Raw genomic sequence first — 19,272 nt, 5'->3', positions numbered from 1 at the left:
CAGCAACTTAACCCTGTTGCCCAAAGCTAATGTTATAAGCAGCCAGGTAGCTTCATCTGGCTAGTGAGGCTCGACCACACCGGGTTATGTGTCGTGAAGCTAGCCACAATAAGTAAAAGGCACAATAGTGGAATTTGCAGTTTGCCTTCAAAATAAAAGTATGTTATAGACAGTAATGCAAATTAATAAAAATAGTATTATGCCATACTTTTATTTTGTAGGCTAACCGCAAAGTCCACTATTGTGTCAAATCCTTATTGTGGCTAGCTACACATAGATGTGTCCGACCACCATTAATCAAATAAGAACTTATAAATTAGGGTTATTTTAGATGATGACACCTAGCTATATACAGTTGAAGTCGGAAGTATACATACAGTTAGGTTGGAGTCATTAAAACTCGTTTTTCAACCACTCCACAAATTTCTAGTTAAACTATAGTTTTGGCAAGTTGGTTAGGACATCTACTTTGTGCATGACACAAGTAATTTTTCCAACAATTGTGTCACGTTTGTCGTAATGTGGAAGAGAGGAGGACCAAGGCGCAGCGTGAAGTGAATACATTCTATTTATTTAAGAAGAAACACTAACCAAACTAATACAAAACAACAAAACGAACGTGACGGTATATATAACAGTGCAGACACAGGCAACTAACACATAGACAATCACCCACAACCCACAATGACAAAACAGGCTACCTAAATATGGTTCCCAATCAGAGACAACGACTAACACCTGCCTCTGATTGAGAACCATATCAGGCCAAACACAGAAACAGACAAACTAGACATACAACATCGAATGCCCACTCAGATCACGCCCTGACCAAACAAAACATATAAACATACAAAGCAAACTATGGTCAGGGCGTGAAAAATTGTTTACAGACAGATTATTTCACTTATAATTCACTGTCACAATTCCAGTGGGTCAGAAGTTTACATACACTAAGTTGACTGTGCCTTTAAACAGCTTGGAAAATTCCCCAAAATGATGTCATGGCGTTAGAAGCTTTTGATAGGCTAATTGACATCATTTGAGTCAATTCGAGGTGTACCTGTGGATGTATTTCAAGGCCTACCTTCAAACTCAGTGCCTCTGCTTGACATCATGGGAAATCAAAATAAATCTTCTAAGACCTCAGAAAAAAATTGTAGACCTCCACAAATCTGGTTCATCCTTGGGAGCAATTTCCAAACGCCTAAAGGTACCACATTCATCTGTACAAACAATAGTACGCAAGTATAAACACCATGGGACCACTCAGCCGTCATACCGCTCAGGAAGGAGACGTGTTCTGTCTCCTAGAGATGAACGTACTTTGGTGCGAGAAGTGCAAATCAATCCCAGAACAACAGCAAAGGACCTTTTGAAGATGCTGGAGGAAACGGGTACAAAAGTATCTATATCCACAGTAAAACGTGTCCTATATCGACATAACCTGAAAGGCCGCTCAGCAAGGAAGAAGCCACTGCTCAAAAACAGCCAGACTACAGTTTGCAACTGCACATGGGGACAAAGATTGTACTTTTTGGAGGAATGTCCTCTGGTCTGATGAAACAAAAATAGAACTGTTTGGCCATAATTACCATTGTTATGTTTTTAGGGAAAAGGGGGATGTTTGCAAGCTGAAGAACACCATCCCAAACGTGAAGCACGGGGGTGGCAGCATCATGTTGTGGGGGTGCTTTGCTGCAGGAGGGACTGGTGCCCTTCACAAAATAGATGGCTTCATGAGGGAGGAAAATTATGTGGATATATTGAAGCAACATCTCAAGACATCAGTCAGGAAGTTAAAGCTTGGTCACAAATTGGTCTTCCAAATGGACAATGACCCCAAGCATACTTCCAAAGTTGTGGCAAAATGGCTTAAGGACAACAAAGTCAAGGTATTGGAGTGGCCATCACAAAGCCCTGATCTCAATCCTATAGAAAATTTGTGGGCAGAACTGAAAAAGTGTGTGCGAGCAAGGAGGCCTACAAACCTGACTCAGTTCCACCAGCTCTGTCAGGAGGAAGGGGCTAAAATTCACCCAACTTATTGTGGGAAGCTTGTGGAAGGCTACCTGAAACGTTTGACCCAAGTTAAACAATTTAATGGCAATGCTACCAAATACTAATTGAGTGTATGTAAACTTCTGACCCACTGGGAATGTGATGAAAGAAATAAAAGCTGAAATAAATCATTCTATCTACTATTATGCTGACATTTCACATTAAAAAAAAAAAAAAATAGAGGTGATCCTAACTGACCTTACACTGAATTTTTACTAGGAGATAATTTCAGGAGTTGTGAAAAACTGAGTTTAAATATATTTGGCTAAGGTGTATGTAAACTTCCGACTTCAACTGTAGTTAACTAGCTAGCTAACTATAGCTATTGAAACAGATGTAGTGATATTTGATGTGTTTTTTTGACATGCAAAACTCAAACGGCGTTCCATAGAAATCCTGGTTGAAAATGAAACGATTGAACAAATGAACAACGAAACAGCACAGCAAGTAAGTGAAATAAATAGGTTTTGATTATGTTTTATTGGTAATGGGAACATAAATAAATGCCGACACCAACTTTTTGGTGTGTGTGTAACCTTCAACTAGGCAAGCCAGTTAACCTCTCTTGGGTACGTGAGACGTTAGCGTCCCACCTCTTCAACAGCCAGTGAAACTGCTGGGCGCCAAATTCAAATACAGAAATACTCATTATAAAAATTCAGAAAACAAAACATATTTTACATAGGTGTAAAGATTAACTTCTTGTGAATCCAACCACGGTGTCAGATTTTAAAAATGCTTTACGGCGAAAGCATACCTTACGATTATTTGAGAACATAGCCCACTAGGCAAATCATTACAAACAGTAACCAGCCAAGTAGAACAGTTACACAAGTCAGAAATAGAGATAAAATTAATCCCTTTGATGATCTTCATATGGTTGCACTCAGCAGACATTCATTTACTCAATAAATGTTCCTTTTGTTCGATAAAGTCTCTTTATATCCAAAAACCTCCGTTTTGTTCGCATTTTCTTCAGTAATCCACAGGCTCAAACGCAGTCAAAACAGGAAGACAAAAAAAATCCATATTGTATCCGTAAAGTTCATAGAAACATGTCAAACGATGTTTATATTCAATCCTCAGGTTGTTTTTAGCCTAAATAATCGATCATATTTCAACCGGACAATAACGTCGTCAATTTAAAAGGTAAACAAGAAAGGCACTCTCTCGGTCTCGCGCATGAAAAAGCTGTGACACTTTAGGGTCCACTCATTCAGACTGCTCTTACTTCCTCATTTTTCAGAATACAATTTCTAAAGACTGTTGACATCTAGTGGAAGGCATAGAAACTGCAATTTGAGTCCTAAGTCAATGGATACTGTAATGGCATTGAATAGAAAACCACAAAACCAAAAGAAAACAGCTTCCTGAATGGATTTTTCTCAGGTTTTCGCCTGCCAAATCAGTTCTGTTATACTCACAGACACTTTTAACAGTTTTGGAAACTTTAGAGTTTTCTATCCAAATCTACCAGTTATATGCATATCATATCTTCTGGGCCTGAGAAGCAGGCAGTTTAATTTGGGCATGCATTTCATCCAAAATTCCGAATGCTGCCCCCTACCCTAGAGAAGTTTTAAGAAGAAATTCTCATTTACAATGACAGCCCAGATGACGCCGGGCCAATTGTGAGCCGCACTATGGGACTCCCAATCACGGCCAGATGAGATACAGCCCAGATTTGAACCAGGGACTGTGTTAACTATTTAACTGTACTAGAATGCTTAAGGCCGCTAAAATTGTAAATATCGGTGTCGTTCTTTTTGGCAAGGGAAATGTCAGATATCGGTATCGGCCAAAAATGTCATATCGGTGCATCACTACTCTAAAGTGACGTTAGAGGCGGCTTATGGTAGAGAAATTAACATAAAATTCTCTGGCAACAGCTCTGGTGGACATTCCTGTAGCCAGCATGCCAATTGCATGGCCCCTCAACTTGAGACATCTGTGGCATTGTGTTGTCACAACTGCACATTTTATTGTCCTTTTAATGTTCCCAGCACAATGTGTAATGATTGTGCCGTTTAATCAGCTTCTTGCTATGCCATACCTGTTAGGTGTATGGAATATCATAGCAAAGGAGAAATGCTTGCTAACAGGGATAAACAAATTTGTGCACAACATTTGAGAAATTAGCTTTTTGTGCATATGGAACATTTCTGGGATCTTTTATTTCAGCTCATGAAACATGGGACCAACACTTTACATGTTGCGTTTATATTTTTGTTCAGTATAAAGCCAAAGTGGTGTGGCGCAGCCACCTGATTGAAAAGTGCTGTGGCAAATGCTGCCTCGCCACACGTTTCCCGGCCGGCCCTGGTTGTAGGTAATGAAATAAATTACCTTTCGGGATACTGTACCAACCTGTGCGTAGCAGTAATGAGTGATTTTATTGGTGCCGAAGAGGTGGATTTGGCACGTGATAAAAAACAATATATAGATTATTTCCAGACATTTTTTTTGGTTGCTTGTAAATGTTTAACTATTTTTTTGGAAGTACGTATCGGTTGCTCACAAACTCCATATTTGGTGAGTAACGAATGTATTTTGACAATGTTTGCAGAGCTGTCTAAGGGGGAAATGAATGGTATCTACCTGGGCTAGAGAGAAGACTTGACATTCATTGTCTCCTCCTACCCTGATACTGGTTAAATTGTTAGCTAGCTAGCTAACATTAGCTACATGTGCAATTTTATTTATTTCTTTACATTGGAACTGGAAGTTAGTCCCGTCCCTTGCACTGGCTCATATTGCCTTTTTTACTGGAGCAATGCATCAATTGCACAAAATGCTGTCTTATCATTTCAAAATCCCAGTGTTATGAAACTGATTACACATCTATTTCTGTCATTAGAGATCTCCATCTCCCCGTGGTGGCATCCCCACTGACCACAGTCTAGTAATCACTGTGGGCAATGAGTTGACTGGACCACCTGGGGTAGGGCTACCCTCAAGAGACTACCCTCCTTACCTGCCAAAGAGGTCCAGTTATGACGGCCCTGATGACCGTGGCCCCAGGAGGCAGAGTCCCTGCAGGGGGAGAAGCCGTCCTCGTAGCCGCAGCCCGGGCTTCGGGGGACGGAGCAAGAGCCGTCCTCGTAGCCGCAGCCCGGGCTTCGGGGGACGGAGCAAGAGCCGTCCTCGTAGCCGCAGCCCGGGTTTCGGGGGACGGAGCAAGAGCCGTCCTCGTAGCCGCAGCCCGGGAATCGGGGGACGGAGCAAGAGCCGTCCTCGTAGCCGCAGCCCGGGAATCGGGGGACGGAGCAAGAGCCGTCCTCGTAGCCGCAGCCCGGGAATCGGGGGACGGAGCAAGAGCCGTCCTCGTAGCCGCAGCCCGGGAATCGGGGGACGGAGCAAGAGCCGTCCTCGTAGCCGCAGCCCGGGAATCGGGGGACGGAGTAAGAGCCGTCCTCGAAGTCGCAGCCCTGCAATGGGGGGACGGAGCAAAAGCCGCGCTCGAAGCCGCAGTCCTGAAATGGGGGGACGGAGCAAAAGCCGTGTCCGAAGTCGCAGCCCTGAAATGAAGGGACGAAGCAAAAGCCGGGCCCGAAGCCGCAGTCCTGAAATGGGGGGACGAAGCAAAAGCCGGGCCCGAAGCAAAAGCCCTGAAATGGGGGGACGGAGCAAGAGTCGTGGAAGGAGCAAGAGCCGTCCGCCAAGCAGGTCCCGAAGCAGGAGTGGGAGTCATGGCCAGAGCTATGGACGGGCCCGCAGTATGAGCAGAGCCAAGACTGCTGGTCAACGCAGGAGCCGCAGTGTCAGTACTAGCAGCACCAGCAGTAGCAGGAGCAGCAGGGGAGGTGATAATAACTTAAAGAAGACGAGTGGGTTCAAGGAGCTGGAGTTGGCCCGTCGCCGCAAAGAGATGGAAGACATGCTGAATATTCCTACAAAGTCCATCCTGAAGAGGCGCATGGACTCTGAGACTGACTCCCCGTCATATGTGCAGGTAGTGGACATGTCATTTTATTACTATGTTAAATTAATTATGTTGCATATAGCTGTGTATTGTGTTACCCATCTCTATACTCACTCTAACCCTGTCATCCCACAAGGCTTTTTTTTTTCTTCATCCAAATTATTATTCATGATAAATTTGGTCATCATAGATTATTCTTTTGTTTTTGTTTTGCAGAACAGTGATTCTCCAAGAGTTGACCCTGCTGGTGAGGCTGAGGCAGAGCGTCTTCTCTCGGCTATGAAAGGCATGGACCCTATCATGTTGGCCACAATGCTGGGGGAGCTGAGGGATGACCCACACATGTCCCAGGGTAGGCTGGACCACAGTGGGATTGCAGGGATCCTTGACCTGTTGGGAGGTGCACCTGCACCGCAGGAGGAGAAAAGGAAGAGGGTACCAGACATTGACGATGAGGAGAAGTTCCTTTATGGAGATGAAGATGATGTAGAGCGGGGCAGGGCTCCAGCAGAAGCTCCCCGTCAGCACAGTCTGTCAGAGCTCTATGGTGATATTATGAGTGAGCCGGCACGCTATGGCACCTCACCGCACCTAGAGAGCCATCCTGGTATTGTAGATCCGAGAAGCTCTCGTCAGCAACAGATGGACATGAGGTATCGACATCAAAGCAGGTCCTCTGCCATCCCTGACCATAATATCAAGGTTGAAGAGCCTAATGACTACCCACCAGGAACAGGGCCACTGGAAGGGAAGGAGAAGCAAGACGTGGAGGAGTACGAGAAGATCCAGGACCTCCTCAAAACCATCGGGCTGGACCTGGGGGTGACAGAGATCAGCAAGATGGCTGCCAGGACTCAGGAGCGTCTGCATGGAAAGAGGCCCCCTCCGAAAACCCCCTCACGTCGACCTGGCAAGAGGCGGGATTGCCGTGACTCTTCAGGAAGCTCAGACAGGAGCAGGGGCAGGCGTAGGAGCTGCAGTGGGAGCAGCTCTAGCAGTCGTAGCGACAACCACAGCCCGAGCCGTAGTAGCAGCCGTGATAACAGCAGGAGCCGGAAGAAGTCACCCCCATCTGACAGGCACAGCACCCATGGGAAGACTCGAGGCGGCAGAGAGGTGAGGACTGAGGACAGTAGCTGGGGGCAGAAGGCTTCACAAGCCCCTGAAACTACTCCAGTGCCACCTACCCACCCATCTCTCTCCATGCCTGCCTACGCCCAGGCGCATGGTCTGGTACCACCCAACTATCCACCTCCTGGCTATGGGCAGTATGGGAACTGGCCTTACATGCCCCAACAGTGGCCCATGTACCCACCTCCATCTATGGGCATGCCACCTCAATCTCCTATTGAAGATTTTCCGAAAGCTCCGCCTTTTGACAGACCATACCTTAAAGTTATCCAGCCAGAGTTGCACCAGGGGGGTGATAGAAAGGGTGAGAAGAAACTAATGGCATTGAATAAGTGGATGTTTTCATGACTTGTTCATTCCCCATCAATATATACTGTACCAGTCAAAGGTTTGGACATGCCTACTCGTTCCAGGGTTTTTCTTAATTTTTACTATTATTCTACATTGTAGAATAATAGTGAAGACATCAAAACTATGAATTAACACATATGGAATCATGTAGTAACCAAGAAAGTGTTAAACAAATCAAAATATATTTTAGATTTTTAGATTCTTCAAAGTAGCCACCCTTTGCCTTGATGACAGCTTTGCGCTCTTGGCATTCTCTCAACCAGCTTCACCTGGAATGCTTTTCCAACAGTCTTGAAGGAGTAGCCACCCTTTGACTTTAACCTTTATTTAACTAGGCAAGTCAGTTCAGAACATTGCTGTCATTGTTATTTACAATGACAGCCTTCACTGGCCAAACCCGGACGACGCTGGGCCAATTGTGCGCCACCCTATGGGACTCCCAATCATGGCCGGTTGTGATACAGCCTGGATTCGAACCAGGGTGTCTGTAGTGAAGCCTCTAGCACTGAGATGCAGTGCCTTAGACCACTGCGCCACTTGATGATTGCCAAGAGTGTGTAATGCTTTCTCTCAACCAATTTCATGAGGAATGCTTATCCAACAGTCTTGAAGGAGTTCCGACATATGCTGAGCACTTGTTGGCTGCTTTTCCTTCACTCTGCGGTCCAACGCATCCCAAACCATCTCAATTGGGTTGAGGTCGTGTGATTGTGGAGGCCAGGTCATATGATGCAGCACTCCATCACTCTCCTTGGTCAAATAGTCCTTACACAGCCTGGAGGTGTGTTGGGTCATTGTCCAGTTGAAAAACAAATGATACTCCCACTAACCCAGATGGGATGGCGTAATGCTGCAGAATGCTGTGGTAGCCATGCTGGTTGTGTGCCTTGAATTCTAAATAAACCACTGACAGTGTCACCAGCAAGCATCCCCACACCATCACACCACCTCCTCCATGCTTCACGGTGGGAACCACACTTGCGGAGCGTGATCATCCGTTGACCTACTCTGCATCTCACAAAGACACGGCGGTTGGAACCAAAAATCTCAAATTTGGACTCATCAGACCAAAGGATAGATTTCCACCGGTCTAATGTCCATTGCTCATGTTTCTTGGCCCAAGCAAGTCTCTTCTTACTATTGTTGTCTTTTTAGTAGTGGTTTCTTTGCAGCAATTTGACCATGAAGGCCTGATTCACGCAGTCTCCTCTGAACAGTTGATGTGTCTGTTACTTGAAATCTGAAGCATTTATTTGGGCTGCAATTTCTGAGGCTGGTTACTCTAATGAACTTATCCACTGCAGCAGAGGTAACTCTGGGTCTTCCTTTCCTCTGGCGGTCATGAGAGCCAGTTTCATCATAGCTCTTGATGATTTTTGCGACTGCTTTCAAAGTTCTTGTAATTTTCCGGTTTGACTGACCTTCGTGTCTTAAAGTAATGATGGGCTGTTGTTTCTCTTTGCTTATTTGAGCTGTTCTTGCCATATGGACTTGGGTTTTTTACCAAATAGAGCTATCTTCTGGATAACACCCCTACCTTGTCACAATACAACTGATTGGCTCAAATGCATTAAGAAGGAAAGAAATTTCACAAATTAACTTTTAACAAGGCACACCTGTTAATTGAACTGGATTCCAGGTGACTACCTCAGGAAGCTGGTCGAGAGATTGCCAAGAGTGTGCAAAGCTGTCATAAAATATATTTGGAATTGTTTAACACTTTCTTGGTTACTACATGATTCCATATGTGTTATTTCATTGTTTTGATGTCTTCACTATTATTCTACATTGTAGAAAATAGTAAAAATTAAGAAAATCCCTGCAATGAGTAGGTATGTCCAAACCTTTGACTGGTACAGTATATATTTTGTAATCAATGAAACTGCAGCACATAACTCCTGTCTAATTTTGTACATTCTTCCTGTATAGCATCATCCAATATGTCCCCTCTAGATAATGGCAAGGACAGAAGGGTTTTAGAGGAGCGAAATAATGAAAGCCAAAAACAAAAGGTGGAGTATTCAGCTATCCAATTCAAATGCCATTTGACACTGTTTTGGCTGGTTTTGTTTTCTTTCCATACACTCGTTCTCTAATGATTCTCCATTCTGTAGGTTCTTGAAGAACGGGAAAAACTGAGACGAGACAGAGAGATCCGCATGAAAAAGAAAGATTATCTCATGAAGGAACTAGAGAGATTGCGGAAACAGCAAGGTACTTCAATCATCTCATTCCTTTCCTATATTTCTTTGTATTTTAATTCATAAATGTTCATTAGGTTTTTGTACAGTTGGATAAAAAATGCATTGTCTTGGTAGGGGAGCTTCTGCGCAAAAAGCGGCGTGAAAAGGATGGCCACAAGGACCCGTTACTGTCTGAGATCAGTCGGCTGCAGGAAGAGGTCATGACTCAGATTGCTGAGCTCCGCAAAGAGCACGAGGTAGCAGAGAAGAAAAGATCCGAGCTTGACAAGGTGGCTCTCATTCTCGGTCTACAACCAAATGACAAGCCCCGGCGAGAGGGTAGGGGTTCTGCGGACCTTGAGCCGTCAACACACCCACCACCTCCAGAGAAAGAGAAGAAAAAGGAGCGTGCTCACATCCGAGAGAAATCACCTGTGGCCCATGCCTCTGCTAAGGTAGAATTCCGTAAGCTGCTCCAGGCACAAGCCAGAGAGCTGAAGTACTGGTAGAACCTTAAAACCTTCATTGCTGCAGAAACATAATTATTTTGCTGAAATTGACATGCAGCCTTCGCTTTATTATAGAATATCAGTCTAAATGACTTGTTGAATAACTATTCAAAAGGGCCGGTTTGGATTTAAATGTCTACTTGCCCTTGTCTGATCCATTTAAATACCAGTAAGCAGTATTTACTTTGAATACCTGGCATTTAGCCTTCTGCTTATACATCAGATATGGGGTTAATCAATGTTGGTGCAACTACTCAGTCTAACCTGGACAAACCGTGTGCTCTGTCATATGTTGGTGTTGCTCAAGAGGCAGAGTTGGATCACTCCTCGATTTAAAAGTTCCCTCTTTGTATGCCAATGTCTCACCCAACTGATCTCATAACTGGTCTGCAAATACATGCATGTTTACAAATGAATGTGTTTTATACCTGCAACCTAGGTGGAACCTGTTCACTTTCATATGGCCAACAGTTGTGATTTAAGCTTAAGCTCTTCCTATATTTTACAATATTTTTTGGAGCTCACTGTATTTGTTGTTTATGAAAGACCACAACCATATCAAACTTTTTCTCTGAAATTGTTTCTGGAGATGCCAAACTCAGTAAGATGTTTGCGTTAGAAGCTTGGATTTAGGGTATTTACATTCATAAATTGAAAGGCGGCCATCTTTTTCCCTAGTTTGTAATTAAACTGTCATTTATTCGAAAGCATTTTTCACAATCAACATGTAGCTAGAAGATCAGAGATTAGTTGGGATGAATACTTTGCATACAGAGAGAGATCCTAATTATGTGGCCTGTTTTAATCATTTTTATTGGCTCTAATTCTTTCAAATTTGTGTTTTAAAAAGAGTGTTAATAGGGTGGTCACTCATCTCTAATTTCTCGTTCAAAAAACGTAATAAGGTATTCAATTTAAATAATTTAAGTTATTAAATATGGAAACCGTGTATCGTTTGAAGACAAAAATAAACCAAAATGTAACATTTTCATCTTCACAGTAGAGTGGAGTGGTATCTTAAAAGTCAAATGGATTTTAATGGTGAGGGTGCATACACTTGTAGGAATTCAAATATGACGTCATGGTTTTACTACTAACTCCATGGAGTTTTTAAACTACGGCGCGTAACATGGTTCAGTGCCCCAATAAATCAGCACAATATACTTTTTCCGATTTTTCAAATTGCCTGCGTCTTGGCGTTTAACTTGGATCATGTATACTGGGCTTATGACGATACAAAGAAGAGTAACGGAGAGCAACGTACAATACGGCAAACTTGGTAAACAAGGCATTTGTTGTACGTGTGTGGGTGCCGCAATCTTTATGACCTCTGCTATTGGAAACTCGACTCTGAATTTTAGCTGTTTGGTTGAGATGAGTAAATCTCTTTAAATATCATACTTGATGTTTTTCCACTCTACACTCATGGTCTGTGAACAGCACTCATTGAGTCCATTTCTCTCGACTGCTTTGCTCTGCTCACAAATTAGTACTTAATGTGATTGTTGACCATTAATTGGTGGAGATTAGCGTACAAGGATACGACGATATGAGTCCTATATTAGCCTTAAACAGGATTCTCTGATAACTCACGAGTAACTCCCTCAAGGCTGGAACACAGATCGCCTATGTTGCCAAGGTAAGAGATTTTGAAAACTTCAATGTTTGGGGATCATCGTAAAATTCTCTTTATCGAACATCTGTTTTAATTTTTAACACTCAATGTATTTTTTTGTCTGCTTCCTCTAGGCTTATTTAGATCTTTTGCTGACTTGTGTAACTTCTGTTCTTCATTAGGCAGCATCGTCATCCTCAAGAGCCTCTCCTGAAAAAACGAAGAAGAAAGCCCCCGCCAGTACCCAGCCTCCTGAGACTCCAGCAGACCAGTTTGAATACTATGACGCTGGGAACCACTGGTGCAAAAGCTGCAATGTCACCTGTGGTTCCATGTTCGATTTTTTCACGCACTTGCACAGCAAATCGCACCGAAAGGTTTGTGTACTATTTGTAGAATGTCCCAATAAGACTCCAGCTTCAGCAGTTCCGTGCTCAGGAGTTCTGCTGTGGAACCAGTCACATATCATACAGACTACAGAGAACAACCAAACTATCCTTGCTAAGCCACTCAGTAAACAAACGCTGTGAGCTAGCTACAGTGTTGCTGAATGTAGTCTTATTAATATATTTTGCAAGTGGTTAGGAAGCCATGCTGTACTTGCGCTTCAGCCATGCTGGTAACTGCAAGATAAACAATAAGATTGCATGGCCAGAACTACTGCTTTATAATACAGTATTAGCTAGCATTGTGTGACTGGTTTGGTGATGGTATGATAGATAGCTAGTTGAGTTTACATTTTAACTTTATATTTAAATAGCTTTCTGATAAACACTCAGATGGACTCATCTCTTTACAGGCCTTGTTACCTATGAAGTCAGCTAGCTAGCTAGCTAGTTAGTTAGCTACCTTGAAAAGGAATGCAGCAGACTCCTGAATATGATGCTGAAAGCCTATTGACTGTTGTCGGCAAGGATCTCTTGAGAACAGAGCTGAGGGACTGATCGGCTGCAGCTGTACCCTTCTTGGATATTCGATCATACTCAGTGAATTGAAGAGCTTTTGTTTACTATCATGAGTGCTGTCTCCTGTTCCCGTTTTTTGTCCCTCATCACTGGTCTGATTTCCTTTTACCTTTTCATTTGAACTGTTCAGTCCCTTGTATTTTTACAGCAGATTGGTTATGCTTTTTTTTTGCCACTTTGCAGACTCAGGATCCTTACAATCGACCGTGGGCTTCAAGTTCCTCCAACAATGTGAAGAATAAGATTCACTCTTCAGGAGAGAAAATGACTAAACCTGCTAAAGGTACAAACTTCAATATTTTATATTTTCCCTTTTTCTAAATATTTATTAGGTACTGTTAAATGTTGTTAGCAATCTTTTACTGCCACAGTTTGCAGACAATGAATTCAAAATATGCATAAGAAATAAGCATTGATTTCTATATGCAATGTAAAGGGGATCATATTTTGGGCAACCTTTAGTCAAGTACCAATGTCTACAGTGGGTATCATAAGTATTCACCTCCTTGGATTTCTTTACATTTTGTACTACACAATGGAATTAAAATGGATTTGTAAACATTTTGTGAACGATCTTCAAAAAATAACATTTGTCAATGTCCAAATAATTATATATTTTAAATTTATGAAAAGTTAAACTAATATTCCTTGATTAGATAAGTATTCGCCTTGAGTCAATACATGTTAGAAACACCTTTAGCAGGGATTACAGCTGTGATTCTTCTTGGGTACGTCTTTATTAAAAGCTTTGCAAACCTGGATTGTGCATTATTTGCCCATTTTATTATTTTCAAAATTCTTCAAGCTCTGTCAAGGTGTTGGGGATCATGGCTGTACCGCAATTTAAGTCTTGCCATACATTTTAAAGAATATTTAAGTCAACTAACTTGGCCTCTCAGGAACATTCACGTCCTCTTAGTAAGTGACTCCAGTGTAGATTTTGCCTTTTGTTGTAGGTTATTGTCCTGTTGAAAGGTGATTCCTCCCCCAGTGTCTGGTGTAAAGCAGCCTGAAGCAGGTTTTCCTCTAGGATTTTGCCTGTGCTTAGCATCATCCCATTTATTTTTATCTGGAAAAACTCCCCAGTCTTTGCTGATGTCAAGCATACCATGATGCAGCCACCACCATGCTTGAAAATAACCAGGCAGTTACTCAGTGACGTGTTGGATTTAGCCAAAACATAACGTTTTGCATTTAGGCCAAAAAGTGTATTCCTTTGCTGTGTTTTCTTGCACTAACTATATAGTGCCTTGTTGCATACATGATGCATGTTTTGGAATACTTTTATTCTGTATATTTATATTGTTCTTTTCACTCTGTCATTTAGGTCATTATTGTGGAGTGACTACAATATTGTTGATCCGTCCTCCGTTTTCTCCCATCACAGCCATTGAACTCTCTGTAGCTGTTTTAAAATCACCAGTGGTTTCTTGGTGACATCCCTGAGCAGTTTCCTTCCTGTCTTCCTGTCCTGCAGCCCAATTCAGGATGATGACTGTTTTTGTTGTGTCTGGGTGGTTTAGTACATCATCCACAGTATAATTATTAAAGAGATATTCAATGTCTGATTTGTTATTATTACCCATCTACCAATCACTGCCCTTTATGAGGGTTTCGAAAAGCTCCCTGGTATTTGTAGTTAAATCTGTGCTTGAAATTAAATTCTGGACTGAGGGAACTTAGATGTAGTATTTTTTATTTTTATTCATTTGTAAATTTTTGTAGAATTTTCTTTCCACTTTGACGTTGAGTATTTTGTCTAGATCAATTACAAAAATAATCGCAATTAAATCTGTTTCATTCCCACTTTGTAATGTCATTTATTTTGAAAAATTCCATGGGGGTTGAGTACTTATGATATATACAAATGTTGATGTTATGTGTATATGTATGCTTACGGAACAGACCTAAATGTAATAATCTACTTTTACAATAGGTTTTCTTCCATGGAGAGCATAGTAAAGGTAAAAATCTGTGATTGTTCCCTGTGGCCATTGGGTGTTTTTAAAAACGTCTCTTTTTTTCTCATAGGATCTGAGTTTTTGGTGCCAGTGAGGGGATATTATTGCCAGCTGTGCGAGGAGTTTTGCGGGGATGCAATTTGCGCTGAAGATCATGCCACAAGTCAAACTCACAATGAGAAATACAAGGTAGGCCATTTCTAGTTGGGAGTAGGGCATTATTTCACCATGAGGTACATTCCATCTGAAATTCAGCACTCTGGTTTGGACTCCTGGAGCGTTTGGGAGAATTCTACAAAATGTTTTGTAGAATCCTTGAAAGTAACTGTTTCAGGGTGCGATTTGCAAGACTCACATTTAACATGATGTTAGCAAGCTAGCTTATTTACAACGGGTAAAAAGTTCCTTGCAACTTGTGCTGCTGCGTCACATTACCTGGTACTCTGGTCCTGAATCTTGGACCTGCTACTCAGGTACAGGATTCATTTCAGCCAAGGTTCATTTGCGTTTCAAACATGCTTTATAGCGCAGATCAGGGTACCAAACGCTCCAGGATCCTGATCAAACGTGACCTAAGGCTTTGTTTGGGAAATGCTTTTGTCATGCAATGTCCTCAAGTTACGTCTTGAACAGTAGATGTCGACTGATTTTATGATTTTAACGCCGATACCGATTTATTGGAGGACCAAAAAAAGCTGATACCGATTAATCGGCCAATTTAATTAAAAAAAAAAAAAAAAGTTTTATATATGTATTTGTAATAATGACAATTACAACAATACTGAATTAACACTTTTTTAAAATTGTATTTAATATAATGCATAAAAATACATTTTGTCTCAAATTAACATGTTTAAATAATGCAAAAACACAATGTCGGAGAAGAAAGTAAAAGTGCAATATGTGCCATGTAAAAAAGCTAACATTTAAGTTCCTTGCTCAGAACATGAGAACATATGAAAGCTTCAAGTCATCCCAAAGTCTCCAGATTGTGTTGTTCAATGACTTGGTTTGAAGTTATAAGAGAATTTGGACATGACATTTAAAACATGCTAATATTGGGTACATTGGCTCACAATAGTTTTTGGTTAGAAAATGTTAATGTTAGTGTTTGGTGTCAATGGCTAGGTAAACAAACTCAAATTGTATATTGCACTCTCTTTTGTCCATAAACCACTTACAAGGTAAGGAAACAAACATGTTTTTGTAATTTGGGTGGACTGTTCCCTTGAAGTCAAATTTTGGGACAGTTTGTTTACATTTCACTCTAATGACTTGAATATTTCTTTGGTCCTTCTGCCAGAAACGAATGTATGAGTATCCGCTCTACGAACAGAGAAGGAATCTGGATCGTCAGGCTGGACTCACGTTGGAAGTTAGTGACAAAAAGCACTCTGAGCTTAAACGTAAACACGAAGAGGAAGAGTCCAAAAAGAGCAAAGAGAAGGAGGAAGGGAAACCTAAACGCAGCAAAAAGGACAAGGAAAAGGAGGAGGAGAAGTCCAAACACAAAAGGGAGGATGAGGTGGAGAGAGTTAAGTACAGCAAAAATGAGGAAGAAGAGAGGTATTTGTACCGCAAGAGAGAGGAGGAGGAGCGGTACAAACATGGTAAGGAGGGAGGAGAGAGGCCCAAGTACAGTAAGAAGGAGGAGGACGAGAGATACAAGCATGGCAATGAGGAGGAGCGGTTCAAAAATCGCAGGGAAGAGGAGGAGTGGTTTAAAAATCGCCAGGAAGAGGAAGAGCGGCTCAAAAACCGTAGAGAGGATGAAGACAAGCCTAGGTTTAGCAGGGTAGAGGAGAGACCCAAGTTTAGTTGGAGGGATAATGAGCAGGAGGAAGAGGAAGACCGGTCCAGATATGGGAAGTGGAAAGAGCCCAATCCCAAATGTAGCAAGAAAGAGGAGGAGAGGTATAGATCAGAGAGGGAGGAAGGGAAACCTAAGAATGAAAAGGAGGAAAGACAATCAAGGAAAGAGAAGGGTGGGTGTCAAAGGGAGGAGAAGTCAGGATCTAGAAAGCAGTCTGAGCCTGAGAAAGCCAGTGACCCTCCCAAAGTGTTCTGTGGTCCTAATCCAGCATTGAGAGCAAAGCTGCGCAAGAAAAGTGAGGAAACTGCCAAAGTGGAGCCAAAGGCTCCATCTGCCTTCGGTAAGTTCAGCTGGAAAAAAAAATTAGAGAATGAGCTTGCGAAGGAGGCTGAGAGAGTGGCTGTTGAGTTCCTGAAGGAAGATGAGGAGGAGATTGAAGAGGATGACGACCCAGATGCATTTACAAAGTCTTTGGCCGCAGCCAAGAGCATTGCTATCAAACTGTCAGGGAAGACGGTCATCTCCCCAACTAGCGCATGGGTACCCTTCAACTCTGGGAAAATACGCCCAAACCTCCCTGCTCCTCCCACGGTCCTGAGAAAGCCCTCTGGACTTGGGCCCTGGGTGTATGCTAAACCGGCCCCTCTCAACACCTTTCTCTCTATCAGACCACCCGGTGACAGTGGCGTGACCCCTCTGCCTGTCGTACAGAACCAGCCTAAAAATGACCCAGTACTGGCAGCAGACATAATTTCCAAGGCTTTCTGTGGTGAGGAAGTGGATTTGAAGAAGTCAGCAGATGGCACTGGGAAGCCAGGTCCCACATCTACACCAGACAAAAAGAAAGCTTCCACAGCAGAGTCTTTTAGTCAAGCCTCCACATCCACTCCTTCAGCAGTGATGCCCGAGTTCAAGACTCCCCTGCCTCCCCTGACCATGATGACCATGATGTTTGATGTATCTGCACCAGGAGTCCCTGAGAGTGAGCAGAATGTCCCTGTGATGGTCACACCCCCTCCTTTCATGCAGAGACCCCCAAGTGAGGTGATGAACAAATCAGAAAAACCAAAGTCTAATCTAGCTGCCGCTAAAGCCCAAGATTTATTTGACATATTCTATAGCAGCATTACCACAGCCAGTACCACATCCATCACCAGCACAGCCACTAAAGCAGTTGTAGAGTCCAAAGGTGAAACAAATGACTCAAAGAACAGCGAAGCCTTGGCGACTACGGCCTCACAAATGAAGCAAACCCAACCCGAGCTCCCAGCTCTTGACAACGGTAACACCATTGAAACTGAAACTCAGGAGTCAGAGACTGAGAGTGGGTTTGACCCACAGGCCACTAAAGCAGTCGTAGAGTCCAAAGCTGCACTGAATTACTCAAAGAACGGTGAAGCCTTGGAGGCTACGGCCCCAAAAACAGAGCAAACCCAACCGGAGTTCCCAGCTCTTGACAACAGTAACACAGTTGAAACCGACACTCAGGAATCAATAAAGATGGAGAGTGGGTTTGACCCGCAGGCCACTAAAGCAGTGGCAGAGTCCAAAGCTACACCGAATGACTCAAATAACAGCGAAGCCTTGGAGGCTACGGCCCCACAAACAGAGCAAACCCAACCCGAGTTCACAGCTCTTGACAACAGTAACACCATTGAAACCAACACTCAGGAGTCAATGGACACTGAGAGTGGGTTTGACCCGCAGGCCACTAAAGCAGTCGTAGAGTCCAAAGCTGCCCTGGATGACTCAAATAACAGCGAAGCCTTGGAGACTACGGCCCCACAAACAGAGCAAACCCAACCCGAGTTCACAGCTCTTGACAACAGTAACACCATTGAAACCAACACTCAGGAGTCAATGGAGACTGAGAGTGGGTCTGACCCGCAGCCCAAGGAAGAGACTCCTGAGGATGCCCCCGTACAACTGGATAACCCATCAGATTCTCTGGGTATCTCAACAGAGACCCTGGATCTCCCAACAGAAGTGCTGGGCTTAGACCTCTTTGATTTTAATCTTGAGTAACAGACTCCACTAGACAGCAGGCCGTTGGGAATCTGTGTTTTTAAGTAGTTGATGGGATTAGACGGGAACAAGTAGTAACCCACACAAATACTGCTGATTCGGAAACTAAGCCCTGTTAACTTGATGGCCCAAGCAGGCAGCTCAAATTTGAATGGAGTGAAACTTCCACTAAAAGACTTGACTTTCATATTAAGTGATGAATCTTCAGAACTTTAGAAGCTTGTTCTGCAAGCCTTTTGTCTTGAGAATTTTACTTCTTCGTTCAGCAAAACCTTTCTTTACTTCTTAAAAGGTAATGTACTGTACCATGCTTATTGATTACTATGGCTTTTGGTATATCCACCTTCAGACTCTTCAGAAATGTGTTATTTTCTCTTAAATGATTGAAAGGTATTTTAATACAGGAACAAGAACTCACGTTTAAGAAGAAAACAGAATTTGGTAAGGTAGTGCAGCATGGACCAAAAGATATCTGAACATGGCTTTCTTTGACAATTACACCATGTAATATCTGTCACTCTTTACAGCACCCTCCAGAAAAGAAGATGTGGATATAGATACTCATGAACATAACCTTGGAATTGTTGTTCTTTTTTTTTTTTTACTTTTTCATTTGTTCACTGACTTTACAATGCTCAATGTTATTCTGTGTTAGTTAGTGAAAATTAAAATAAAAAAAATGGTTGTCCTTTACCTGTTGTTGCTAAAGTAGAGTTCAAATAAATTTCAGTGACCACAA

At 42.6% G+C, this 19,272-nt stretch overlaps 1 protein-coding gene across 3 annotated transcripts in view; it reads left to right on the top strand.

Moving 5' to 3' along the window:
- LOC120017581 (zinc finger protein 318-like) overlaps positions 1-19,272 on the top strand; it is a 26,162-nt gene extending 6,890 nt beyond the window's left edge. The window contains exons 2-11 of one of the 3 annotated variants that reach the window (XR_005472127.1): positions 4,916-6,010; positions 6,197-7,415; positions 9,392-9,474; positions 9,577-9,676; positions 9,781-10,100; positions 11,952-12,146; positions 12,918-13,017; positions 14,766-14,884; positions 15,999-18,825; positions 18,938-19,272. Coding sequence is in view for 2 of the 3 variants with exons in the window: in XM_038960437.1 (XP_038816365.1) it covers positions 4,916-6,010; positions 6,197-7,415; positions 9,392-9,474; positions 9,577-9,676; positions 9,781-10,100; positions 11,952-12,146; positions 12,918-13,017; positions 14,766-14,884; positions 15,999-18,533 (5,766 nt within the window). In the remaining variant the exon portion in view is untranslated. Of the gene's footprint in view, positions 1-4,915; positions 6,011-6,196; positions 7,416-9,391; positions 9,475-9,576; positions 9,677-9,780; positions 10,101-11,951; positions 12,147-12,917; positions 13,018-14,765; positions 14,885-15,998 lie in introns of all 3 variants that reach the window. The other 2 variants (XM_038960438.1, XM_038960437.1) reach the window with 2 other exon arrangements.

The sequence above is a fragment of the Salvelinus namaycush genome, chromosome 22 (assembly GCF_016432855.1).
Source record: "Salvelinus namaycush isolate Seneca chromosome 22, SaNama_1.0, whole genome shotgun sequence".
NCBI lineage: Eukaryota > Metazoa > Chordata > Actinopteri > Salmoniformes > Salmonidae > Salvelinus > Salvelinus namaycush.
This window is presented reverse-complemented; position numbering and strand designations above follow the sequence as displayed.